The sequence below is a fragment of the Delphinus delphis genome, chromosome 2, assembly GCF_949987515.2.
Source record: "Delphinus delphis chromosome 2, mDelDel1.2, whole genome shotgun sequence".
Classification (NCBI taxonomy): domain Eukaryota; kingdom Metazoa; phylum Chordata; class Mammalia; order Artiodactyla; family Delphinidae; genus Delphinus; species Delphinus delphis.
Window position 1 is genome coordinate 168,275,591 of NC_082684.1, and position 27,557 is coordinate 168,303,147.

The window sequence follows — 27,557 nt, forward strand, 5'->3', positions numbered from 1 at the left end:
ACCATTAAAACCATATGCCTCTGTTATGAAAATCAACCACAGATTAATGGAACAGAGCAGATAGCCCTAAAATTGACTGTAGTATTTATAAAAACCTGTCCCCAAAAGATATACAGCAAACCAATAAGAAATGGACATATAATGCTTAAATTTTTCTGATTTGGGGAGAATAAATAAAACAGCCTTACCTTATACTGAATACCCCAATATTTACCAGATATATTAATGATTTAAATGTGAGGAAGAAACCAGATGATATGAATTGACTGTTTCACAGTCTCTGCTTAGGAAATGACAAAGCATAAGAAGTAATAAAAAGCATTACAAAGAAACACTGTGGTCGATTTGCACTGTGTAAACGTTAAAACCTAGACATTAGAAAGCCTCATTTAAAGTTAAAGAGCTACAGACAAACTGGATAAAATATATAGAACAAGTGGAGAAGTGGTTAACGTATGTAACATAGAAAGAGCTCTTATAAATCATTAGGAAAAACACAGACACCATCCATGGAAAAATGGACACATTGATTTATTTATAGAAGAACAAATGCACATGGAAAACAAGCATATATATGATTGCCGTGGAAGTTAAAAGTATAAATTAAGTTACTATTTTTTACTCATCACAATGGCAGGGATGAAAAAATATTTAACGGTGACAAGAATGTGCTAGTTTAATTATCCTCAAACGCTAATGGTGAGACTAAAGACGCAACATTTCAAAAAGTAATTTGGCAAAATATGTAAAAAAGCATTGAAATCGTTTCTGTCACTCACCCAGTAAGCCCACTTATGAGAACATAGCCTAAGGAACTAATCAGAGCTGCAAGAGAAAAATTACGTACATGGCCAAAAATAAAATTAGACAATAAGAAAATGATTAATAAGTAATGGCACATTCATATATGGAATATAAACAGCCCTTCAAATTCATCTTTCATAGAAGAACCTTAGCAAACTGCTAGCTAATCTAACTAGGGATACAAGACTGCAGAATTGGAATGGGAATCCTGTAAATGCATCAGCTTAATCTTCCTGCGTGTCAGGGGGTTCACTGACAAGAGCATCTATACAGGGCTCTAGAGAAGCCGAGAGGCTGGTGGAGGGAGGGCCAAGTGCTTGCTCTCCAGTAGAGTGGACACTCTCCATCCCTCCCTACCTTGGACCTTCAGAGTCCATTCTGTACAAAATGAAGAATCTGAATAATGTTCCTGCAGCCTATACAGGGCTTCCGCACCAGGTGGGAGAAGACTAGAATGCCATCTCCAGATAAGTTATCTTTGCTGCCAGGCTGTCTTGTGCCACTGAAAGCTGTCTTGCCACCTCCTGTGGCCATGCCTGTGACCAGACATGTCCTTATAAGGAATAGTAGCTTTTAAAAAATATTGGTGTATTTCACCTTACCTTGATAAGAACCACCTATCTGTTACAAAGTATGAGTGGGGCAGGGAGGTGGGGGGGAGGCCAGAAACAAACTGAATGTTGCTTGTTTAAAATCAGGTATTCTTCTATTCTGTGGTTTTTACAGGGCAATTTGAGAAAGTAACTGAGCAGTGAATAAATAATTTTCCCAAATTTGGCTCTTTGGAAAAAAAGTTAACGTAGGTTTTCACCTCGAGCTATATACCCATATATTTTTCAGATATCAATATGGTCTTGAAAAACAACCAAGAGGTAATTGGGGGGCTCTTAAATGCCACCCCTGAGTTTTCCTTATTCTCCAGTCAGGTGAGCGTGTAGTTTTGTTGTTTGTCTCCATAGTTCCATGGACGGTCGTACACAGGATACATGCTCACAGCTCAACATGACACCCAGTAGGTGGCACTCTCAAGACACTGTCAGCGTCACTGTGTGCATTCCCTATGCTTCTCATAGGGCGCCCCCGTTTATGTATGCTAGATGGCTGGGGGTGAGGGAGCAACCAAACTGCATGGACCAGACGAGACTAACTAGCCTCTGAGGACTCTAATCCATTACCTGTGCCCTACGAGGGTGATGGAAGAAAATGGCAGAAACACAGTGAGCATGTCCAAGAGACAGATGGTGGTCCAGAGGGGACGTCTGTGGGTCTCACCACACAAATAGAGCTGCATTATTCTCCTGTTTCTTCTGTGAGACAGGAGGGGCAGGCTGGGGGCAGCATCTTCCCCAAACCTAAGAGTGTAATTTATTGAAAAACTAAATGCTCAGTTTTCAAGGTTCTTGTGCAAAGTACTCAAACCAGAGTGGCAGAAAGCTTGAAGCCCATGAGCTGTAGGATAAGGACAGGTGGGAGTTGGCTCTAGGGCATCGGTGTTCAGTTGATAGGAAAAGAAGAACTAAAGGAATCACTTGAGCAGTTCCGAATGGGTCTGGAGACTGACAGCTCCCTGCTTGCTGAGAAGGTCAGAGGGAGCCTGTGAGCCAGACCACTGAACACTAAGGCATCCCTGAAGTGTTCAGGACACTCAGAGCAGACTTACAGCTCTTCACCTCAGGAAAACTCAAGGGAACACAGAGTGGAGTAAAACAAGTGGTCCAATTCAGGGCAACCATGAGAAGTGAAAATATCTCTGGGAACTCAGAGCATGAGGCAGTACAAGGCAGAGAGGAGTGCAGAGGGACTGAACTGTCCACACAAGCTCAGAACCTGCGTCCATTTCTGTTCAAGAGCGCCTCGCCTGGCTGAAGGGCAGATGAGGTGAAAGGCAGACAGGTTGCGAACCTGACTACGGTGAACCTTGCCTTTAACAAATAGCAGTGAATATTCCTCCCTTCTAAGATTTCCTCTGGGTCCCTATATTGCTTAAAGTTCATGACTGTCCATTTGTAAATGGGAATTTACAAAAACTAAACAATTGATTTCTTAAGGAAGATATTACAATAACATAAGTGCATTTCTGTGCTGCTAATATCCTATTTATACATGTGATACTTTTGCAAATTATACTCTGCATGTTTACTTAAGTAAAATAGTATAATTATGATTAAAATGAGAATAATACTGAAATTCAATTTTCTAGAGCAAATGTTGGCCATGAGTTTTAAATCTGTCTTCTTCTGAATGCAAAACGTTGAGATGTTTTTCCTTTCATTGCATTCCTGATCAACTCAAATGCTTAATGAAATTATTACCAGAACTACAATATAAATAAATACTTTACCTTCTGGCTATTTAATATAGCAGCAACCTTTACCAGTTAATACGTATCATGCACATCATACAAAATAGTCACAAACCTAATTTTGCTATTGCCAACGTTGATGCGCTGCTGGTAATTTGTGATTATAAATGTTTATGTCACTTTTGTAATTAAGGGGTTAGAATGACGTTGGCAGGCAGTGTTTGTGCTCCCCCAAAGGAACAAAAATTTAGAGGGCAAAATAAACTTAACGCCTTTCTGAAATATTTGTATGCTGAAAAGCTCACAGGCAGTTTGCTCTTCTAAAATACAAAATAGCCTGGGGAAATTTAATCTGAACAGTCAAACCCTGTTGAATACATTCCTCAATAATTTTCACATACTGGCTGCCCACGTTACGTGGCCATGTCTTAAGGGAAGACACCCTTTAAGAATATTTAGCATTATCCTGGTGAAGAAAAAAGTCAGTTCTGCAAGATATAAGAATTAATTGGAAATTCTGAAAATTCAACACGTTTGGGGATTTTTTTATCTCTGTAGTATGCACATGCCCTCATGCATATTTATAATTTTACATAAATGTGACCGTACCATACATTCCAGGATTCTTTTGAATGCAATATTTTTTTCATTTTCTCTTTTTTTCCTGTTTCTTCCCCCCTCCCGCCCACCGCCATTCTCCCTCTCCAACCCACATTGCTCTCCCCATCGAGGAAGCTCTTATAAAACATGTGTTCTTTTATATCTTTTGTAGCTGTGCATAAATGCCCTCACAGACACATACAGATATAGAGATTTTTTGTCATTATTTTATTATGCATCTTGCTTTTCTCCCTTACTACCTGAGCAGGAATCCCTGCACATCAACAGGTATAGCTAAAAATCATTCTTTTTAATAGCCATATGGTATTCCATATGAAGATCACAATAATTTATGTAACCTTTCCCCTATTGTCAGGTATTCACTTTGTTTCGATTTTTTGCCACTATGAAAAATGTTGCAGAAAACTTCTCTGAAAATGTCCTTGTATACTGATGATATTTTTATGGGATAAGCCTCCAGGGGTGGAGTCGTTGAGTTGAAAGGCATTTTGGGTTTTGATAGATTGCTTTCCTAAAAGGCCCTAAGAAGATGTTTCCTTCAACAATTGGTTTGAATTCACTTTTTCTGACATCCTGTCCAGTAGTGTTATCCTTCTTTTTAATCTTAGCTAATATGCCTGGAGTAAAATGATATTACACTGTTATTTTAATTCATATTGTCTTGTCTGCTGACAAGCTCATTTGCCTTTCATGCTTGTTGGCTTTTTGGATTTGCTCATCTTGAACTCGCTACTTACATCTTTTGCTCATTTTTCTGTTGGTCTGTATTTTGTAGTCATTTGCCACCTTTGTATGACTCCTGGGTTCTAGTGAAGACATTTGTACCCCTAGATTGTTCATGAAGTCATCCAGATTTCCTTTCAGGATGTTTGTGGGTTCCTTCATTTACATTTATCTTTGAAGAATCAGGATTTATTTTTGTATCTGGTGACAATAGTGATCCAGTTAAGAAAATTATATTGAGTGTCTGCTCTTCACTTAGCACTGTGTCTCTAAGCTAAAATGGATTCAGTTAGGCTTTTTAGCATCTCCAAACACCTACCACCTGTACCTATCCAGTGAAGAAGCATGAGGGCATCAGATCCTAAGGTATAATGCCCACCATCCAAAAACATATGGTCCCACTATTTTTTTTAAGTCATAGGTAAAAATAGTAAGAAGTATGAGATTAAGTGTTGCATTATTTTGCTAGGGCTGCCATAACAAAGTTCCACAGACTTGGGGGATTAAACAACAGAAATGTTATTTCCTCACAGTTGTGTAAGCTGGAAGTCCAAGATCAACGTGTTGTCAAGTTTGGTTTCTTCTGAGGTCTCTCCTTGGCTTATAGATGCCATCTTCTCCCTCTGTCTCCGCATGGTCTTCCTTCTGTGTGTGTCTGTGTCCTAATCTCCTCTTCTTATGAGAACACCGAGCATACTGAATGAGTGAGGCCATAGTGACCTCACTTTGAAGACCCTTTCTCCAAACACCTTCATATTCTGAGGAACTGGGGGTTAGGACTTCAGTGTATGAATTTTGAGGGGACACAATTCAGCCCATAACACGTTTCAAATAAATTGCACAGCCTGTGAGTACCATTGATGTTCACGTGAGACGGAGATGACTGGGCCATCTGTGAAATCTTCACGGAAGAGGCGGAGGTGGAGACAGGCATTGAAGGATGCTTAAGATTTCAGTGAGGCCATGAAAAACCTTTCTATGAGATGAGAATAAGCAAAGTTACAGCTCTTAACGTGGTGTGCTGGGGTTCCAGTTAGGTAACGAGGCTAACCAGAGGAGGTAGTTCATTTTGGGGGGAAGTGGGAGATAAATTGGAATGGCTGAGATTGTAAGTAACTTGGATTTAGGAGAGGTTTCGGTTTAATGGAGAAGGAAAAAAGCATCACAAACTTTTGGAAAGTGGAATTTCGTCATGGTATTTAAGGAAGGAAAATCTGGTTTTCATGTGTGAGATAAAGCACAGGGCGCATTAAGACGCTGCCACGGTTGTTAAATGAGCAGTTTAGCCCAGGCTGGTAGCAAGGGTAAGCAAGAACTAGTGGATGAGTATTAGGCATTTCAAAAAATGTGTCCAAAAAGTTGACAGAATTTGCTGATTGCCTGCTTCCAGGAAACGAAGAAGAGGAATTAGGCGCAGGTGACATCAGTATTACAAACCTGGGGGACAGAAATACAGTGCCATTAAGATCGTGGTGTACAGAATCTTAGATGGAAAAGAAAGATGACCCCTGACTCACCTGAGTCTGAGAGTTTGAGATGCACGTATTCAACAGGGGTAGGAAATTAGGGCCGAGCTCTGGTGGATGAGAGGTTCTAGCCGAGTTATGGATTGGGAAGTCATCTGTAGGGGGCCATTGTGCAACGTACAAGGAGCTGGGAGCACCATGATTCATTCCAGGAGGCAAAGGATTGTTTACGCATCCAGCAAACTTTTATTAAGCACTTACTATGTGTCAGGCATTTCCTTAAGTGCCAGGAATACAAAGGTAAATGAGATAAGGTGTCTTGCGCGCAGAAACCTCACCCTCAGTCATGAAGGGAAGGGGTGGTCGATAATGTTAAATGGTCATGAAGTCAGAGATAATAAGGACAGAAAAGTGGCCTTTGGCTTGGGCAGTAAAGTGGTCACCCTTGACTGTCTAGAAGGCAGGTTCTATAGAGTCTTGGTGATAGAAATCAGATAGAATGGCAACATTTGATGAGAAAATGAAGAAAGAGCAAGACTTCCTTTATTCCCAGAATCTGTTTGTTTTTCCCTTTTGTGGCATTTATTCAGGTTCTTTGCCACCTTAAATTTATTTAATTGCTATTATAATAGTAATATTCTGATATTTTAATTCAGACTTTAAATAATATTAAAGTCAAGTTAAAATTTAGTCCCTGGTCACCTTTATGTTTCTAAAAACATAACTTGATACTATATTTTAATGTTTCTTGCCATTCAGACTCAAATAAGATATATAAGTGCATATGGCCAATACATTTAAAAATAATAAAACTTGGCAAGAGCCAATAAGAGCTGTTTAATAATCAGCCCTGGGGCTTCCCTGGTGGCGCAGTGGTTGAGAGTCCGCCTGCCGATGCAGGGGACACGGGTTCGTGCCCCGGTCTGGGAGGATCCCACATGCCGTGGAGTGGCTGGGCCCGTGAGCCATGGCCGCTGAGCCTACGCATCCGGAGCCTGTGCTCCGCAACGGGAGAGGCCACAACAGTGAGAGGCCCACATACCGCAAAATAAATAAATAAATCAGCCGTGGGAGAGAGGATAAATAAGGAGAAGGAAAATAATAAAAGACCACTGTTTTTGGTGGTGGCGAGAATTCAGGTTTTACCATCTTTCCTCGCGCCTGTGATGGTCTAAGACGGGATTCGGCTAGGGCTCCGGTATCTGGATTCCCTCCACCTCCTCTGTCTACTCCTTTGGAGGAGAAGGGAGAGAGAGAATGGGAGATGAACCTCCAGGGATTGGTTGGAAAAGTACTTTTACTCCTCCTATCTATAACTGATCTCTATTAACATGGTCTCATTAACAAAGATCCCGTTTTCTTTTGTTTTATTCTAAAAAGGACGGTAACGAATGATTGTCCTGGTTTGCACTGTTCCATGCCTTACACCACGATGACATACTCCCAACTAGCTGATCTATCTTTGTCATCCAGCAATTTCCCATAAATTTTAAAATGAATGAGTTGGATAACGTTAGGATATGAATGCTCTTGTGATAAATACGTTCACACAGTGAGCTGGGGCTGGGACTAGAAAGTTAGGCATCTGTGAGTCTCCCTCCTGGTTGGAGCGGTCTTACGCTGCCTGTCATGGCTGCTCACACGTAGTAAGTGTGGAGCATTCGTTGATTTGATTAGATTTGACTTGATCTGATTAGAATCGTTTGGAATAATTCAGTTCCTCTGTGTATTTCTATCTCTGAGGATTAGGAATTATTGTTGCCCCATTATTATATGCAATAATGATCCCTTGATGCCCTTAAAGTCCGGCTGAGAAATGTGTGCTCCGATACCTGTTGAACGTAAGCCATTCTCCAGTGAGCACCCATACCCTACTCCCAACCCAACCCTGATACATTTATCACAAATGCACTTAGGGGATGAGGTGGTCAAGAATCACGAAAAATAGACAGAAATGGTTTATAAGCGGCCTATTAACTCTGTAGACATAAGGCCACTTGTAACAAAAGCACTGACAGCAAAGTGTGAAGATCCTCAGAAACTCTGATGATGTTGCCGCAGGTTTGAGGACTTGGCTCTATCAAAGAAAGAGCAGGGAGAAGAGGACAAACCTAGTTCTTTCTTGGCCAAGGATTCTAAAGTCCGATCTGAACATTCTAATAGTTTGAGATTCTAAATATTGGTGAATATCTGTCCAGCCTGCAGTTGAGCTGTCTCTTGGTTTGGGTCATAATATGAGGTGGTACTTGAAAAATGAGGATCATGCCGTGTTTGGATGGATGGATGGATGGATGGAAGGATGGATGGGTCACTCTGTAGTGCCAGTGACGGGGAGGCAAGGAGACAACGAGATTCTATGAGCATAATCCTCCTTTCTAGAGATTTTACGGCAGCTTTGTCTGCTCGCTCCATCCACCCTCAGCTGCCATTCCACATTATCGAACTGTGCGTTTCTTTTCTTCCCCGTCTTCTCTTCCCCTTAACTTCTCAAAATCCTAGACCACTGGACAGTCGGAAGGAAACACATGATGAGGAATATAATAAGGGTTGGTGGGGGGAACAAAGGAATTTCCTCTTTCTCCCAGTTTTGGCCCCAGTTGTATGTATATAATTTGTTGTTTAACACAAACACAAAAGCCTTTGTAACTGAGTGCTTGTTTATGATTGCCTTCCTTGTAGGTATCTCCAGAGGAGAGGGGCCAAAAATACTGAGACCTCCGAGGCGGCCCCGGAAACCCAAAACACTAAATAACCCCGAAGACTCCACGTACTACTCTCTCCTGCATGTAAGTGGCTCACTCTCATTCTCAGGTGGGAGCCGTAGCCTCCCCTAACAACCAGCGCGGAAACTGACCACCCTAGTCCTGTCAAAAGGGAGGGCTTTGCAAAGGAGATGCGCCTCGGTTTCTGCTTACCTGCCCCTCCCTTGACTGACAGTCTGGGCACTTGGCTGTCCGCCAACCCCTCTTCCTCAGGGTCCACGCCTCTCCTGCAGTCCTGTAACCCCTGTGCCCTCCCACAGTTCTCTCTTCTGGTCCTGTAATCTGAGCTGCTGTGCAAATATCAACCCAGAAAGAGAAGGGCCTCACAGCAGGAGCTCTCCAGGGAGGAACCTTAGTGTAAATGGACGGGGAGAAGGAAGGGGGAGGAAGAGACATTTACTGAACACCTTTTAAATCCCAGGCCTAGAGTGAGGTGTGTTCACACACATGGTGAGATCGAATCTTAGAGCCTGGAGGGTGGCATCCCCATCTCACAGATCAGGATTCTGAGACATGGATAAGGCACCTGTTAGCTGTCAGGGCCATTAATTGTACTGAGGTCTCCTGGTTTCCCAGCTCCCGTTGACTCACGGTGAGCAGCCTGGGAGCTCTCGGCATCACCCCTGCCAGCCTGCCCTTCCTCTAGGTTCCTGTTCTCCGTGAATGCCCCCAGCATCTGCCTGGTTACCTAAACCAGCAAAACTGCGAGGCATCCCGAATCTTGCCTGCTGATCAGACACGCTGAAGTGTGACTCCTCCCCACAAAGGCTCGCTCTGATTCATCTTCTGCTTCTGGCCTCACGGCAGCTACCCTGTTTCAGACCGTCTCATGCCTCACCTGGAGTAGTTCAGGCCCCACCTAACTGCTTCTAATCTCAGCCTCTGCAAGCCATACCAGAACATTTCTCTAGACCATAACTTTGATTGTGTTCCTCCCTGGAGAGTCCCTTTAATGGCTCGGCAACTCCTTCTGCACCAAGTCCAGACTCCTTCGCCCCCGTGCCCACTGGCCAGGGTTAACTGCTGGTACCTCTGCCAGTGCGTGGCCTCCCACGCTCCTGAGTCCTTTGCACCTGCTGGTCCTTCCATTTACAATACTTATTCCCCCTCTCACTTCCTGCTGCCACAGTGAAGACAGCAACAGCCCTCCATGTCCTTGTAGAGCCCAGAGAATGTTTCCCATGAGTTGCAATTAAGTTTCCCACTTCCCCGGCCATAAATGAAGGTTGACTTTCAAATCAACCATCTCCCGGTCCTCTCCCTTCTCTCTGCTGATTTCTCTCCAGTGTCTTTGGAAGGGTCCTCTTCCCCTTGGTGTTGCCTAGGGTTCAATCTTAGATTCTCTTCTCATCTCATTGCCTTCGGACAGTTTCATCAGCTGCCATGACATCAGTTTCTCCTGATTTCTGAATCCTGGTCTCTGCTCAGATTCTCCCTCTGACTCCAACCTCAAACATCAGAGTACCTAGTGTTTGTTTGACATATTCCACGTGATGCACGAAGGCAGTCATACGTATATATACATTCACCTATATACTATGAGCAATACACACACACCTCCCTATATGCTATGGGTATGTACACACACATATCCATCTGAAATACACAATTAAATGGTTTTCAGTATAATCACAGAGTTGTACAACCATCACCACAGTCAATTTTACTTATTTTTAAATTTATTTTCAAAACAATTTTAATTGAACTATAGTTGATTTACAATGTTGTCTTAGTTTCAGGTATACAGCAGACTGATTCAGCTATATATATATATATAGCTGATTCACAAATGAGTCCCTGCCCCCAAGAAGCCTACTTTGTCATTGTACTGTTATTTTTAAAATGAATATAAATTGTTTTCATGCATCTTAATTTATCAGTGACTGGAAACCTTTTTATAACCCTGGGTCTTGAAATCTGTGGCTTCAGTGAAACATAGAAAACTAGTATATTATTTGAAGTGAAAACACACCATGGGTTCATATTTATCTGGCCTTTACCCAGATTGGGGGTGTTACACGTAAGTGAAATTTATAGCTGTGATGGAGCCCTACCCCCTTTAACCATCAAAGCATTCTCAGTACTTTTAAAGGGTTTTCACAAACATCCTTCTCAAATACATTATACTGCACATTTTAAACCTTTTCTTCGTGACCCAGGTCACTGTAGTGAGCAAAAATGTTTGTACTTTATTCAGAGCTATGCTTATCAGAGAGGCTCCCTGACAGCCGTATCTAAAGGAGCACCTGTCTCTCTGTATCTTCCTGGCCCTACTTAATTTTTCTTCACAGCAGGTATAGATATGTATCTGCCTGTCTCCTGGCTGACTCTCCCCTGTGGACTAGAAGCTCCAGGAAGGCAGGGACTTTGCTCACTCTTATGGCCCCACTGTTACTCGTCATGAGACTATTAGCTAAATAACACACGACTTACTTTAGACGAGGCTCTCAGGCTGCCGAGCTGTGGACAAGACACCCCTCCCTCATGCTTGCCCGACACGAGCAGCTGTGCTGACGGATGTCTCACCTGTTAATATAGCTTTCGTTTCTCCTTGGATGCCACCACTTAGGGTGGTCATTCCGACTGCCTTAACATCAATACTAGCTCTCTTCTATGATTTGATGCTCTTAATCTCCTACATCTGGGGAATGTTGCTGTTGTCGTGTCCAAAATAAGAGTAGGCTGAAGCTTAGAAACGTGGCTGTGGAGGAGAGAACATCAGCTGAACACTCACGCCCCATTGTCACGGCGTGTGGTGTCTGCTCTAACACGTAGAAGCTGTGCAGCCATCAGCAAAATGACTCCATGCCAGCAGCTTCCTCAGGAAGTGAGTAATGGACCCGTCACATCACAAGTCCCTTCCGGTCCCATTATTTTTCTGGGGCCTTCCCTCAACCACAGCAGTAGGTGGTTTGGCCACTTGCAGGTCCCTTTTTTGTTATGTCTGTATTTTGGCTACCCTCTTCATCCTTGTGAAGGCCTCTGAATACATTATATATTCGTGTATTTCCAAAAGGGAAGTAAGACTGTGTCCGCCATGATGTAATGGTGAATTTTAAAGTCTTACGATAAAATGTATTTCTTTATGTCAGGTGGGAGGGAGAGGGAGTGAGATGCAGTGACTGAGGAATGGCTTCTTCAGTCCTCTGAGCTCAGACCTCTGTTCTTTCAAAGGCCTCCTCAAGAAACATCCTCACTGGATATCTCCTCCGTAAGTCATCTCTGTTTCCTTGTCTTTCTCTCTTCTTTAATCTAGTTTGATAAGAAACGGCCATAGGACATTTGCTGCTTCTTTTGCTTTTAAAATTTCAGGTTTGTAATTTGTCATATCAAAACTCTGATTGCAAACATCATTGGTCTTAGTAATTCAGGCATATCTCGTTTTATTGTGCTTCACAGGTACTGTTTTTTCTTTTTTCTTTTTTTTACAAACTGAAGGTTTGTCACAACCCTGCATTCAGCAAGTCTATTGGCACCATATTCCCAGCAGCATTTGCTCACTTCCTGTCTCTGTGTCTCTTGGTAATTCTCGTCGTATTTCAAACCCTCCACCGGCAGTTTTATGGCATTTCTAGCAATAAAGCATTTTTAAAATAAGGTATGCATTTGTTTAGACATAATGCTATGGCACACTTAATAGACGATAGCAGAGTGTAAACGTAACTTTTGTATGCACTGGGAAACCAAAAACATTTGTGTGACTTGCTTTATTGCAGTGGCCTGGAACCAAACCTGCAATATCTCCGAGGTGTGTGTGTAAATGCTCCTACTATAAAGTCCTGTGTGATAAAGTTCATATTAAGTCCTCTTCCAGGAAATGCAATATCCTTCTTCATGATCAATAATGCCATTTCATACATCCCTTTAGCCCTAGAGCCTAGGGGACTGAGAGACAACTAACTGTAAAGCTCTGTCTTAACACTCATTTCTTCCTCCCGCTTTGTTCCTTATTTACAACTCCTATTTTATTACCTTGATTCCATAATTGCTTCTATTATAAACCATCTTAAATAATTTTTGGAAAAATATATCATTGAATTACATTTCATTAGACTATTCTAGCACAGGCAAGAGCGAAATAAGCCCAGACAGTATTTACTCTTCTAAGAATTCCTGTAACTGAGAACCAGCTTGTCCACACCATCTCCCAGGTGGAAGTGCTGATCCAGAATAAAAAGGGGTCCTCGCCAGGGTGGAACGTTATTTGATTCTTGGTTGTAGAAAGGGGATCTCTGTTACTCAGCATCATTTTGGATTATAGAAAATGGTTATCAAGGACAAGAGAGACGTTTCTTTCAGATAATGGATCAAGGAGGCAGGACCTCTTCTATTAAGGCAACCACCGCAGCAAACACCACCCTGCTCCCAGGGATCATTAACTGAGCTGCTAGGGGCCGTTGTGCTTATGCTGGTAATAGCATTATTTGTAAGCACCTCCTAGCCTAGGGCACTGTGTCAAGAATGTGAAGTAACAGGAAACGGGAAGGACAGGAATGTAATTGGTGTCCTGCCCCTTACATTGTTACTTCCTGAATGGTCCACTCCCAGACTTGATGCAGGAAAGCATTCATTTCCACCTCATCCACCCACTAAAATTCCAACGGTAAGAATAAAAGGAACTATGAACTATTTGCCTCATCTAACATTTTAAGTTATTACAAATGATAAGTTATGAGAAAAAAATGATTCAGTATGTCTAAGGATAACTTGGGAAAACCCTAGATATTTACAAACCATTATTATTATTATTTTTTTTCTTTTGCGGCATGCGGGCCTCTCACTGTTGTGGCCTCTCCCGTCGCGGAGCACAGGCTCCGGACGCGCAGGCTCAGTGGCCATGGCTCACGGGCCCAGCTGCTCCGCGGCATGTGGGATCTTCCCGGACTGGGGCAGGAACCCGCAGTCCCCTGCATCAGCAGGTGGACTCTCAACGACTGCGCCACCAGGGAAGCCCACAAACCATTATTAATTGACATTTTTATTATCTTGCACTTTTATGGTGCCACCCAACTTGATACTTGCATTAGGGTTGCCACAATTATAATATCTTAAGCTTGTTCCAGGTGAGTGTGGTATTTGTTTTCTCAGCCTAAAAGACATATATCTTCTTTTCAACATGTAAATATAGGAGTTCAAGTGCATTGAGCTAGAACACAGTGAAACACATGACTAATGTCACAATACAAAAGAGAATACTGCTTTATATGTAAGATTAAATGAAATACCACTTCGTTCAAATTGAATTACTGATTAAAATATATCTAGTTATTTTTATACTTAAACATTCTAAAGTATGCTCTGATACGTCAAATTTCCAATTATGAAAAAACATTTTGCAGTGAACATATGTGTCATCCATGCTGCTACTCTTATGCCATAAGTGGGCTCCTATAGGTTAATGAAGTCAGATTTCCATTCTTCTGTGTCCTGTTGCAGCTGCCCTAACTATCCACCCATCTGCTTTACCTGCAGACAAGGATGACATCAAAGCAGCCTAATTAACCTGCCTAAATACAACTACATTTGTGATAGAGAGATAGACTTTCCAGAAAGTCTGACATTTTGTCCCCATTTGTAGGTAGATACACGTTATGTAATCTTGTGTAGACTGGTCACCACTGTGTGGTAAACTCTTTTTTTATATGGGATGCAAAGATTAATTTCATTCCCGGCCTGGTTAAAAAAAAACAGCAACACAAATTCATAATTAGTAAAATTTGAGTAAACGAAAATTTTTAATTGAGTAAAATTTCTTTAGATTGTAAATATATTTTATCCACTTGCTTATTTCTAAATCAGCTTTATAGGAATACATTTATATGTTAATACTATAGTAATATATAAATTAATCCTATTAAGATCATAATATGATATAGAGTCTTTTTTAATTATTCTATTCTGTTTAGAAGTCAATCCAAGAAGAAAAACGAAGATCGAGGAAAGATAGGTAATTATTATGTCTAACTTTTAATGTCATCTTCTCAAACCAAAATATAACTCCATATGTTCAAATTATGATTAAAAACCATCCATTTTATGTGGATAGATTTTGGGAAGTAGTGTGCTCTCAGTACATTTATATTATACATATGAGGTTTATATGTAATTTATAAGATCTTACCTATCGGAAATATACTGAGATAACACAGTGCAAGTTATTTACTGAGAACTCAAACAGTTTTTAATAAATTGTACCGTCCAGTATGGAATTTGCTTTTCTTGTCCCATTAATATGGTTTTGATTGAGCAGTTTGAGCATGTTCATGTTCATGAACTTTCTTTCCCCAAACTCTTTGTACTTTTTTGTTCTTCAACACAAGCTAAATCACTTTTTATAATGTTTATGTATTTGTTAGGAAGATGAGGTTTATGTCACCTGCGTGTGTGGTCCACTTCTATTCACACTATTCCCCTTTCCCTATAACATTTCAGCCCACCAGTGCTTTACTCTTTTAATATTATACTCTTTTAATATTATATTTCAAGCAACGAATTTCCGGACAGTGCTCAAAACAATCGAGGGTTCTTCTATTAAGCATGAGTGGACACAGAGTTCCGATTTATGAATCAGTGGCATTCTGAAAGTTCATTTATAGATTGGTACCTTAACTTGAAAAGCACTTTTCCCCAAAGTACTGTAACACCCGGTAGTTTTTCAGACTGACACCTGTTGACCTTAGATGAAGTTCCATCAGACCAGAGATACCGAGTACCACAGGAACCAGAGTGCAGGTTGACTAGATCCAAGAATGAAAATGGTTGAGGACACAGCCCTGTGCGTGTGTTGTGTGCAGAAATTAAAATCAATCCCCTAAAGACGCATGGGTAGGGAAGGACAGAAGGTTACCTGTGAAGGAAGTAAGGTAAGATCATGACACATGATGTGCCTCAGTGGGCTGATAAAATTGGGAAGTGCTTGTGTTAGTACATAAAGGTCAGCTTTCCTCATGGTGGCCCAAGGGTCAGTTGTGAGTCCTGATGTAGACTGGCCAAGTGAGCATTATAATCACCGGCTCTCTAGTAACTACTAGTTTTGTGCCAAGTTGAACGTGGTAGAACTTGGAAACGCTGTCCCAGCAGCCATGCCCTCTTAAAGGTAAGAAGTGAGGGGTTTGTTTTTCTTTTTAATTTACGGTATATACTGTTTTTGCACATTTCAAGACCTCTCTCATTCCTGTTGACATACATGTGTTACTGCTTAATTATCGTAAATACTTTAAACGAAGAAAACAAGTATCTTGTAAGTTTAAGTGAGTAGACAGCTTGATACTGTGGTGTGTTTATGTGTTCATTTGCAGTCAGGGAAAATTATTAGATTTGGAAGATTTCTATTATAAGGAAATTTTGCCCAGTCATCCTGGACCAGAGGAACACAACGTTAGTTTAAGAGAACGAAGACAACAGCAAGAACTCCAGAATCAATGTTTTAAAGCTGATGAAAGGTAATAAACGCACATTGAAGTACAGCATTTTCAATTTTATACTCACCATTCCATTCCTAAGCATTTTCATATACGTATGGACTAATGACAAAGCGTTCTTACTGAGCATCGCGTCTTATGATTGATGTGTTGTTTAAAAGTAAAATCATAAGGATTATGGTGAGGTAATCAGACATCCCAGTTTTTCCAGCACAATCCCGGTTTTTACCTGTTTTCTTGGTGTAATGATCAGAAGCACTCCCTTTTAAAAGTTGTTTGGTTTGGATGATAAATTATGTGGTCATACTATATAATTATAAACAAGATCTGTGTTTAATAATATCCAAAACCTGTGTTTAAGCTCTAACCAGTGTGATTTTATTTACTTATTGGTTTCTCGATTATGCTGTGTAATTTCTCAGAATCAGTGATGTCAGACCAAAAACAAAAAATTGAGGAGAAACATTCATACAGAAATATGTATTTTGGATTTGATTTTCACTTTGCCACCAACTTTGTTTGACATTTAACTTAAACCATTTGTAGCTTACTTACTACTTTGGGAATGTTTTTTTCTTTCCCCAAAAAATTCTTTGTAAAGTTTTGAAATTGAGGGCACATAGTAAGATGGACATGTGGTATATGAGAAATGGGAGCAGCGCCAGGCAATGAAAAGCTGTTTTTCCAAAATCCTAAGTGAGCACCCTGTCAGCCCAGGGCACGCAGACCCCCCACATAGCTGCCTCTTGTACAGTGTGCTGTGTGGTTAAGAGAAGAGGGTTTAGAGCGAGATGGTCTCAGATTTGGGTCCCGATTCTGCCACTTAGTAGCTGAGTGACCTTGCCGTGTTACTAGACCTCTTTAAGCTTCCGTTTTCACATCTGCAAAAGGATTTACTAGTTGCCTCGCCGTGCTGTTGGAGAGATTAAATGAAACGATGAATGCGGGGCGCTTAATGCGAGACATGGCACCGGGGAGGTGTTCCATAAATGGTGGCTGTCATCATCTTTATTTGCTTGTCCAGAACTATGGTTTCTGCCCCTTGTCTCCAAAAGAAGATGTATTCTTCCATCTTGGAGCTTAGAGATGTTCTGGTCCAAGCACAGAGTTCTATATGGGAGAATTACCAAGTGCCCGAGAGATTAAGGGACTTGCCCGAAGTCCCACATTGAGTGAGTGAACTAAAATCCAAGGGCTTTCACTCTTTGCTCAAATGGCTTCTCACTGACGCACCCACTTCCCGTTTTAACAAGCCAGTCTGCCTCCCCTCAGGCGTGTTCTCCCCTCCCCGCAGCGTCAGGCACACATCTGCTGTGAACGTGTTCACTCCCTGGTGTTCCAGTGGCGTCTCTGGATGTCAAGGCAGTTCACTAGACTAGAAGCTGGGAGCTCACCTCAGCGGAGCGCTCGCCATGTGCTAGGCTGTGCTCTTATCCTGTTACCTTTGCTCTTATCTCATTTAACCCTCACAGGAGCTAGTGAGATGGTTACTCTCCTTGCCCTATTTTACAGATGAGGAAGCTAAGCCTGCTTAGTTTAATACTGCAAACAGTAACCTAGATAATAAATGATGGGGTTAGAATTTGAACACAGGCCTTTTTGAATTTAGAGCTGATAACCTTTAGCACCCACACTGGGTGGTTGAGGAGGGAGTGATGCGGTTGTGTCCAAGATAGGATCCTTATATCTGTCTCTGAGGATCTGGACGAGAGAGAGAGAGAGAGAGAGAGAGAGAGAGAGAGAGAGAGAGAGAGAGAGAGAGAAAGGATTCTTATCTAACCATACAGACAGGTAACTCCAAGGCGGGATATTTCTAAACTAAGGAAGATTAAAGAGACAAAACAACCAAGTGCAGTAGGTCAACCTTGATAGGATCTTGGCTTTAAAATAGAAAACAAAAACAAAACAGAAAAACAGCTCTAAAGGACCTTTTGGGACAATTAGAGAAGCTTCAGGCCAAGCTATATGTTGGAAGATGTTATCGTAGAAAGAATATTTTATATATCTTATTATATATATTAAATTATGATCTAATAAATATTATATATTTATCCTATATAGAAATATATAGTACATATTTTATATAAATACTAATACATTATTCTGATAAAATATTTATATATATTATATAATACATACTCTCTCTGTATAGTGTACTCAGATAAATAAATAAATAAATATATTTATCTGAACAGACACACACACACACACACACACACACACACACACACACACACACACACACCACCCAAGTACACCAGGAAGGTATGAGCAGGTCTGGGAATCAGGGACAAAAGCAATGATTATTTGAGTGTCTCATGAATTTGAATGAATGAAAGCAAGTGCAAGGTAGTCAGTGATAACATGGATGACTGTCCTTGTAGCTAAGACCAAACCTTCCCTTTGTGCACTGAATTCTAGTCCTTCCATGTCCACCAGAACATTGTCCTGCAACTGTCCCCTCTCCCTTCTGCACCTTGAATGTTTGTTCTCTTTACCAAATCATTTCTGACAATATGCGAACATGATCCAATTGGACGCATCATAAAAAGTACCCTTGACTCGATCTGGAAGTCATCCTTGACTTTCCAGAACACCCGTATTCCTGCTCTTCATTACAGCAGAAGAGTAAATAGATGGGCGAGATCCTACCTCCTCCTGGGCTTCTCTTCCCATCCTTTCTTGAGCCACCATACTCAAGTTTCCATTCCCGTCACTCCATGGAAACTGTTCCTGCTAAGGTCACCATATCCAGTGATGATTCTCAATCCTTATCTCACCCTATCAGCAGCATTTGACACTCTTTCTTTAAACGTTTTCTTCATTGGCCTCCAGGACAGCAGCTCCTTCCCTTGGTTTGCCTCCTACCTCACCCTCTGCTTCTCATTCTTCTTCGCTGATTCCTCCTCATTTCTCTGATCTCTCAACACTGGAGAGTCCCAGTCCTTTGTTTGCATCATCAACGCATACTCTCATGACCTTAAATGTCATCTATTTACCTAAAATTGCCAAACTGAAATCTCTAGCGTAGGTCAGGGCTTATATATCCAACCGCCTATTCAGTATCTTCTCTTGAATATCTTCTCTTGAATATCTAGTAAGTATCTCAAAGTTAGCACAACTGAAACCAAAATCTTTATCTCCCCCTCCCCCATGAGGGGCTCTCCTGTAGCCTTCCCCATCTCGTTAAATGGCAACCTCACTTTCCCTATGGTTTAAGGTAAAAACCTTGGAGACATTCTTGATTCCTTTCTTTTACACCCCACATCCATTCAGCAAACTCTTCCAGATTGACCTACCAAGATAACTAAAATTTGACCAGTTCTAACCTCCACAAGCCTAAGCCTGCCAGTCTTGCTGAAGACTCTTGCAGTGTCTCCTAACAGGCCTCCTTACTTCCACGGAACCACTCAACTCGGAAACCTCCAGTTTGTCTCTTGCTCTAAGTAAAATTCAAATTCTTGCCATGGTCTCAAAGCTCTATGTTGTCTGTCACACTGTCCCCTCATTCCTCCTGCTCTCGTCCCTCACTATTCTCCCCCTTGCTTGCCCCATTCACGCCGCAGTGGCCTCCTTGTTGTGCCATGAACACAATACGCACACTCATCTTGGGACCTTTACGTGGGTCTTGCATCATCCTGGAGTGACTGCCCTTCCCCAAGAGATCTGCCTGACTCTCCTCCCGTTCTTTCAGGCCTCTCGTCCAATGTCACCTTATCAGAGAGGCCTTTCCTGATCACCCTCTATGAAATTGCTTAGACACACACACACACACACACACACACACACACACACACACACACACACACACACACACACCCCACACACACACACACCCCCCACACACACACATCAGCCTTTCCCCACGAACCTGCTTTACTTCTCTGTAGACTCTGTAGACCTCCCGCCCCCTGGTGTGTTGGAGCTGTCCATGGTCCTCCCCAGCACTAGACGGTGAACGCTGGGAAAGCAGGGACTTGTGTTCACCCATCGCCTACACTGGTGGCTGATGAATAAATGAAAGAATGACTGTAGCTGCATTTTAGGGAGCTCCCCACTTCCCCAGGCAAGCTGCAGACCCTAAAGGTAAACGTTGGCAGGGCTTCCCAGCAGTGGATTCAGGAAGGTGACCCAGCAGCCTCCCTGAAAACGTGGAAGCATTAAAAAAGCTGACAGGACCCACTCCTTGCGGCTAACAGAGGGGTGGGTCACATTTGGGGGCAGCGTTTTAAGGAAACAACTGAGCAGTTGCAAAATGATGGTTGTCTGTATAGGCACCTTGAGTTTCCTGTTTGACCAGAACGTACTAAAGTGTTTGTTTATTGGTTGTGAATTTATTTCAAGCCAAACCAAACTCACCTTTCTGAACTACACCTTCTGATGCTTTACTTAGCTGTCATTCAAACAACCGGGTTCCACCAGGTTCCACCAACCCTTCTGCTCCTCGCTCAGGAGTTTTGAAAACCTGCTGAGGCGATGTCGCAGATCCGTTTGGTCACTGCCCTGCTGTCTTGAACGTGCGGTTATGAAACGCCCGCAGTTTGGTGGGAGGTGTGGGAGGAGGACCCGCCTGACTCGGGGTGGGCGGGGATGCGCGGCGCGCGGTGGCGCCGCTGATGCTCGGCCCCGGGTCTCGCTCGCAGGTGCTGGGCGGCGGGGGACCGCGAGGAGGAGGAGAATGAGCCCACCGCCAGCCCCTACGACTACAGGAGGCTCCTGCGCAAAACCTCCCAGCGCCGGCGCCTCGTTCAGCATGTGTAGCCCCGCTGCTCGGCGGCCAGCGCCGTCGGCATGTGCCCGAGACTGCGGAGCTTGCCGGGGCCGAGGCGGGGGATCCTCAGGCACTGCGCCATCAGGCGCTGGGGCCGCAGCCCTGGCCTTGGCGGGGGCTGCCCGCTGTGCTCACCCCTCGAGTGCCCGGGCCAGCCTCTGGTGCTCGGAGGGCGGAGAGCCCTTCGGACGCCGCGTATCCGCGCTCCCGCATCCTCCACTCTCACCAGCCGCCGGTTTGGGCATCCCTGGCCCTGGCCCCCAATGTGTCTCTTTGTTCACTTGTTTGAGACTCCTGTGGACCCGACTGCGCCTGAGCTCTCGCCGACCCCTCCTCTCTCCTTTTGGGTAACTTCACAGATTTCGTCTTTCTCGGAAACGGCTCTGCCAGGCCCGCGGCGTCCTCGCTGACGGGTTGAGTCTGTGAGGACAGAACAAAGGCGGGGCGGGGGGCGAGGGGTGGCTTTGAAGATGAACTTCATCCCTTCCCTTGCTCATTAAAGGAAGTGCCTTGGAAAGTTCGCGGCTTTCGGGGCTGGTACGCCGGATTCCCCCTTGGGCCTTGGGCCCAGGCTCCTGCTGTCCGGCTGTGCTGGTGGCAGGTGGCAGCGCCCAGGGAGGGAGGGTGCGGTGTCTTCGGTCTCCATCAGCGAACAACGCCCCTCCCCCCAGCCATCCCAAACTTACCATCTAACGTAGAACCCCGTAAGTGAGACACAAACGTGGCCTCTAGACAAAGCTCCAAGTCCAGCAACACAGCGCGCTCGCTCACACAGACTCTCTCTCTCACCCCGCACAGCCCTCCCAACCGAGGTGTCCTCCTCTGGCCCCGCCTATAAAAATTCTAGTCCCGCCACCGAGCTGAACGGTCGGATTTTTAAGGTTCTCCTAGTGTGCAGATCTGGGGCCGTCTCCACTGCTCTGGATTTTAGTGTATGTAAGATGGAGAGGAGGGCGGTGGGCAGGCAGCCTTTTGCCTTCTTCAGTCGACTGCATCTTATTTAAAAACCCAGGTTAAGCTCTTCTATAGAAGTGACGCCCTTTGCGTCTACACAGCCCGGAGAGGGTGATGGAAAGGGGTGCGGTGGTATCTTGGACGGCGGAGGTGGGAGCAGCGTTTTGGCTGGAAGGGGGCTTGTCTCTTCTGCCGGCGTCCCCGGCTCGTGCGCCCGCGGCCCCGAGCCAGGGAACTTGGGAAGAGTATTCGAGGGGAGAGTGAGGGCGCGTGCAGCTGGCCGAGAGCGTTAGTTGCGCCAGTCGCCCGGGGGGTGGTACGGTTGTCTCCATCCCAAACAGTTGGCACGGAAAGGTCCCCAGCGGTGACGTGGACAACCTCTTCCTTTTACCAGGAGGACCCGCGCAAGGGGAAACCTCCCACTGCGGCAGGGCTGAGCTCCGAGGCCAAGTGCGCTCAGGCCCCGGTCCGTAACCTGGGTTCACGCCGCGGCCTCCATCCGGAGCGAGGAGCCACCTCCGCGGTGTGGACCGTCGGCACGGCTGTGCTTGCGCCTGGCCTAGGCACCCACGAAAGCAGCGCTGCCGAGCACCGTACCCTGGGGTGGGCGATGGAGGGGGACCTGTAACCCGAGGTTGCCCGGCCCCCTCGGCCGCTTCTCACCCGTCCACCCACCACCAGGAGGCCTTAGGGGGAAAAATGAGCTCTGCTTCGTGGCCAGGCCTACTCAGTCCAAGCTTCCAGAGCGGCTTCTGCAGACCAGAGCCTTGGCAGCCCAGCCGGATGCTGGACAGAGAGGCAGTTGGACCCCTCCCTAAAATCCATCCCTCCTCCCCCACCTTTTTAAGTGGAACTAGAAGAGAGAATAGCAAACACGTGCGGTGAACGGTTGCAATGTTTTTGTTCTCCTTTTTTTTTTAATTTCTTTGTTTTCTCTCCTTTTTCCTTCTCTCTTTCCATCTCTCCTTCTTTGTCCTTTGACACCTAAGCGCTGGGAGGACACCAGGGAAAACTTGTAGCGCGCACTATTCTTCGGCAGGCCTGCAACGCAATTTCTGGGTAAACTACGGACAAAAAATAGGTCAGCCAAGGAAACCGGCCACCTCCGGCGGTCCCTGGCGCGTGGCTTTCTCTTCCCTTACTCGAGGAAGGGCCTTCGAAAGCTCTCCCCAAGCGCTGGCCCGCCTCCCCTTCCCATTCAGTGGCTGCCTCCTTTGAGAACTAATGACGGTAATTATTACCTCCCAGAGCTCTTTTGTTATCTCCAAACCCAGGCCCGAGTGAGGGGGGAGTGGGCTCTTTTTCGAGATGACAGTCTTTATAAAGCAAATTTTCGTCTAGGCTGGGCCGGCGTTGAGGAAAGACAAATCAGATACCGCGTGTGTCTGAAGAGGGTGTGTTAAATAAGAAACGTAAATACCACCATTAGATTCAAAATACCCTGGAGTTGCGGGATTTAATGCGGTTTAAACAGTAGGATTTAAAGTCATCGCGTTAAAAGAATCTATTAAATTCGGGCTTTGTGATTTCTACCTTTCTCGTATTTTAATCCGTTTCTTTCTTCGCGGCTTTGTGTGTGTGTTAAATACTTGTTTTAAAGAACCTTTTGGTTTTTGACTGCTCATTCATAGCAGAAAAGTTCAGCAACTCCAGCCTTGCTGACTCGAAGCGAAACGTGTGCAGGATTTGGTGTGTGTTTAAACAAAGGACGGGTCTCTCCGGCTCGCATCAGCGCTGCTGGAGCAGCAGCCATGGAGCTGCTCTGCCAGCGGCGCGGACGGCCAGCCCACGAAGTCCTTACCCCCCTGGAGTTGTCGCCTGGATCCACTGGAGCACTGGAGCCCGGATCGCCGGCAACAGGGGTGGGACGCAGGCCAGGGTTCGTGCCAACCGCGCGGCCACAGCTTGACGCAGGCTTCTCGGCAAGGCAGGCTCTGCGCCAGACCTAAGGCCGGACCCGTCCAGTGCCCTTCCCCGCTCCCACTCCTGGGCTCAGGTCCGGAGGCCACGGTGCAGATCCTACGGATCCTCCAGGCTCGGGCACGTGCCCCACGGCCCAGGGTCCCCGTGACCCATGACGCCCTTCCTAAGCGAGGGTCGAGGGGTGGTAGCCAGGACTGAGGAGCCGTGGGTCTCTGCTTTAGCAGCAGCTTTGGTAACGTGGTTCTGAGAGCAGAGAAAGAAAGTCCCGTGAACACAGTGGAAATGAGAAGCGCTCGCCCAAGGGGAGCAGCACGCTGAGGAATGCTCCGCGGGAGGCCGGACGCAGCACTTCCCCAGCCACGGTCATCCTCACCCTCTCTCTGCGCACCCAGGAGCTGCAAGGCAAACTTGACACTGATCTTAACTGCCAAGGGAAAGCAACGCGAACTCAACGGGCCCCAAATTCTCAAGGCGCCCTCCCTTTGTTTAACAGCTTGTAGAGAAAGGAAAATGTAAGAGAAGAGAGATTATGACTTTCTCAGGAAAGGAGAAACCCCTTACCACCAAACCTCAGAAATAGCGAAACTCCCGTTTTCCCCCACCCCACCCTATCGTGAAGATTCCCTTGGGGGATCAGGTGGTCATTGATTTGAGACCCTCTAAAACGAGGGCCCAGCAGGCCATGCCTTCTTTCCGCCTTTGGACAGCTCAGATTGCTTACTGGAAACTCGGTGCACGCTTCCCACGCACACACCGATTCCCGCGACACGTAAGCAGCGGGCCCTTGCGCGCCTCCGCAGGCCAAGGTCACCAAATGACCTGATCCCATCCCCCCATCGGCCGTCCACCCAGCCGGCTCTAGCTCTCTTCCCAGTCCCCTTTCAAGAAGTGTCCGTTCAATTCTCTGCCCAGGCTGAGGTCCTTGGTGATAGATTCCAGCATAGATTTTAATTGCCTCAATCAGCAGTTTTTCTCCCCAGCCGTCAGTCAGAACCTGGACGGTGGGTTCTGCGACCAAGCGCTCCGAAGCTCAGGAATGGAGCGCCCCCGGGGACTGCGCGGCTCAGTAGGCAGGCATTAGGCTCCACTAAGAAGCTAAATTGAGCCCATCAGTGCATAGATGCCCTTCCCCCACCGTCCCCTCCCCAGGCTCGCGAACCGCTCCCGATTCCGATTCTGGCCCGGTCGCCAGGGGTCCCGGGGTCACAGCGACCTCAGTATCCTCTTGGAGGAAGGCAACGCGGGAATCGCGCCTCCTTCCCCGCAGCGGGAGACAGACCTCAAACAATACACCAATCGAGGCAAATAGAAGACTGTCTCGACCACCCTTCCCGCCTCGCCAAGGTCTCTGGTCTACCCCTGCTGAGGCACGCGCGCTCAGCCGCGTGAGCACTCCGGACAGCGCACCCGGGCCCGCGGGGGCAGCCGGCACCATCACGTCTCACGCACGCCTGCCACCCACTCACTCTGACTCCAGCTCTGGCTCACTGTCTGCCTCGCACTCTCAAGGTTCAGCTCCCTCCCTCTGCCGCTTTTTCTTCCGCCGTCCCCTTATCCTTCCCTATTGGGCTCCCTCTCCTTCAAAATCGCTCCGGCGCTCCGGGCTTTCCCATCTCCTGGCTGTGAGGACCCCGCAACTGCCTTTTCTGTTCAACCCCCAGAGCTTTCAGAGCGTTGCCACGTCTCTAAGCTCTAATCCCAGCACACACACACACGCGCGCACGCACCCGCAGACACGCACGTTTCCTGTCCCTGTGTGACACCCACCCTCTGCGGGGCGGCCGCGCCGGTCCCCGCGCGGTGTCCTCATCCCGCCGCACACACACGCACACTCACACACACACACGCACGCGCGCGTGCAGGGCGAATCGGAGGGCAGCTCGCCGACAGTTCGCATTCGGAGGCGTCCTGCTCCAGCCTCGCAGGGCCGATGGCATCTCCCGGCTCCGGCTTTTGGTCCTTCGCATCTGAAGATGGTTCCGGGGACCCCGAGAACCCTGGCACAGGTAGGAGAACCGGGACCTGCAGGAGGCGAGCTTTGCGGGTGGACTGGGGTTTGCGGGGCTGGGGAAGATTGAAAGAGGTTTTTCCACTTGCAGTGGGAAACTTCGGACGCTTAGCCCTGCCCTCGGGGTGTGTCCCTGATGACCCAAGAGACCAAACCCCCCACAGGCTCTTATCCCCTGGGAAGATGCCCAGAGAATCTCTGGCCCTTTCCGCTGAAGTCTGGGAGAGCCCCCAAAACACGGCGGCGTCTCCTGGACACCGAACTCGCGGGCCTGGGGCACTGCCGCCATCGTCGTGTCTGGACCCTGGAGAGGGACGGAGTGGCGGTGGGGAAAAGAAAAACTGGAAAGGGGGGAGAATTCTCTGCCTGGAAGGAGAGCCTGTGAGCAAATGGACAGCCTCGGTGTCTAGGAGAACTCGCCCAAGCGAGGCAGGAAGGGGACTTTGCCCTAACCCAGGGCACCTCCCGCGCGCCTCCCGCACCTGCCCGCTGTGCGGGGCCGCAGGCAGCCTTTCCCGGACCCCGTTGACGTTGACGTCGTTCACAAAGAACGAAATTTCACACGTCTTTCTGCTCTTTTCTTACGGCCTCGCCCTCCTCCTGCCTGTCTTTCCTTACAGCGAGGGCCTGGTGTCAGGTGGCTCAGAGGTTCACGGGCGGCATCGGAAACAAGCTGTGCGGTGAGTGCCGGTGCCCGGGGGAGGGAGGCGGACGTGGCCAGGCGCCTCGGAGCCCGCGGGGGGCAAAGGCACCTTCTCACCTCCGCATCCCATCGAGGGTCGGAGATTCTTGATTTTTGGCTGGGGACGGGCGGGGTGCTGGGAGCCGGGCCGGCGGGCGGCTGACTGAGGTCCGCGCTCCGTGTCCTTGCCCAGCCCTGCTCTACGGGGACGCCGAGAAGCCGGCAGAGAGCGGCGGAATCCAGCCCCCGAGGGCCGCCTCCCGCAAGGCCGCCTGCGCCTGCAACCAGAAGCCCTGCAGCTGCCCCAAAGCGGGGATCAACTACGCGTTTCTACACGCAACAGGTAAAGGCGCCTCGCGGGGCCCCCGGGAGCCTCTGCCCCTCGCCGTGGCCCGCCCACCGCGGCCAGGAGGGACCCCGCGCCGGGAGCCTGAGCCGGGGCGTCGAGTGGAGGGCGGAAGCGGACCTTAGGAGAACCTTAAGGCGACAGCGAGAAAGGCTGGGCCTGCCCCCCTCGGTCCGACCCCGGCCTCTGCTGGGCGCTGGGCGCTGGGCGCCGGGCGCTGGGCGCCCGCGTTCTAAGGGAGCTCCGGGGCCGCTGCGCTCTCGGCCGGGCGCCGCCCTCGGGTCTGCGGTGGCCGAGGCGCCCGCGCGCGCCCTGGCTCCAGGTCCGCTCCTCGGTGCCGCTGAGGCCTCGGGTGGGACGCAGTTTCCAGTTCAAAATTTCTGAGACTTTCTAGGTCTTTATATCGCAAGAGTAATTTGTAGCTGTATTTTCACAGGAGAACGATTCACGTGAGACCTGCGCGCGGTTTTACTCCCTTGCGCTTACACACGCGGTCTCCCAAACATGCGCGCGCGCGCGCGCACACACACACACACACACACACACACACACACACACACACACACGCTGTCTTTGGAAACAGTGGGCTTTCTTAATAGGCCAGAGATCCTAACATTGCATGATCCATTTTGCCTGATATGCCCAAAGGCATTCCTCAAACATTCCTGACTTGAAGTGTTTCCGTGATCATTTAAGAAGATTTACTGAGAAATAACATTTAGCGGGAACGCCGGGGAAACAAATGAATGGAGGCATAGTCTCTTAAAAAAAAAA

The 27,557-nt window shown here is 46.7% G+C and overlaps 2 protein-coding genes across 2 annotated transcripts in view; both read left to right on the plus strand.

Moving 5' to 3' along the window:
- MYO3A (myosin IIIA) overlaps positions 1–20,860 on the plus strand; it is a 170,355-nt gene extending 149,495 nt beyond the window's left edge. The window contains exons 30-33 of the mRNA XM_060003164.1: positions 8,596–8,702; positions 14,585–14,625; positions 15,977–16,120; positions 20,743–20,860. Coding sequence (XP_059859147.1) covers positions 8,596–8,702; positions 14,585–14,625; positions 15,977–16,120; positions 20,743–20,860 — 410 coding nt within the window. The remainder of the gene's footprint in view (positions 1–8,595; positions 8,703–14,584; positions 14,626–15,976; positions 16,121–20,742) is intronic.
- Positions 20,861–25,634: 4,774 nt separating this feature from the next.
- GAD2 (glutamate decarboxylase 2) overlaps positions 25,635–27,557 on the plus strand; it is a 69,150-nt gene continuing 67,227 nt past the window's right edge. Inside the window, exons 1-3 of the mRNA XM_060003777.1 lie at positions 25,635–25,753; positions 26,376–26,435; positions 26,631–26,780. Of these exons, the coding sequence (XP_059859760.1) occupies positions 25,678–25,753; positions 26,376–26,435; positions 26,631–26,780 (286 nt within the window). The 5' untranslated portion in view covers positions 25,635–25,677. The remainder of the gene's footprint in view (positions 25,754–26,375; positions 26,436–26,630; positions 26,781–27,557) is intronic.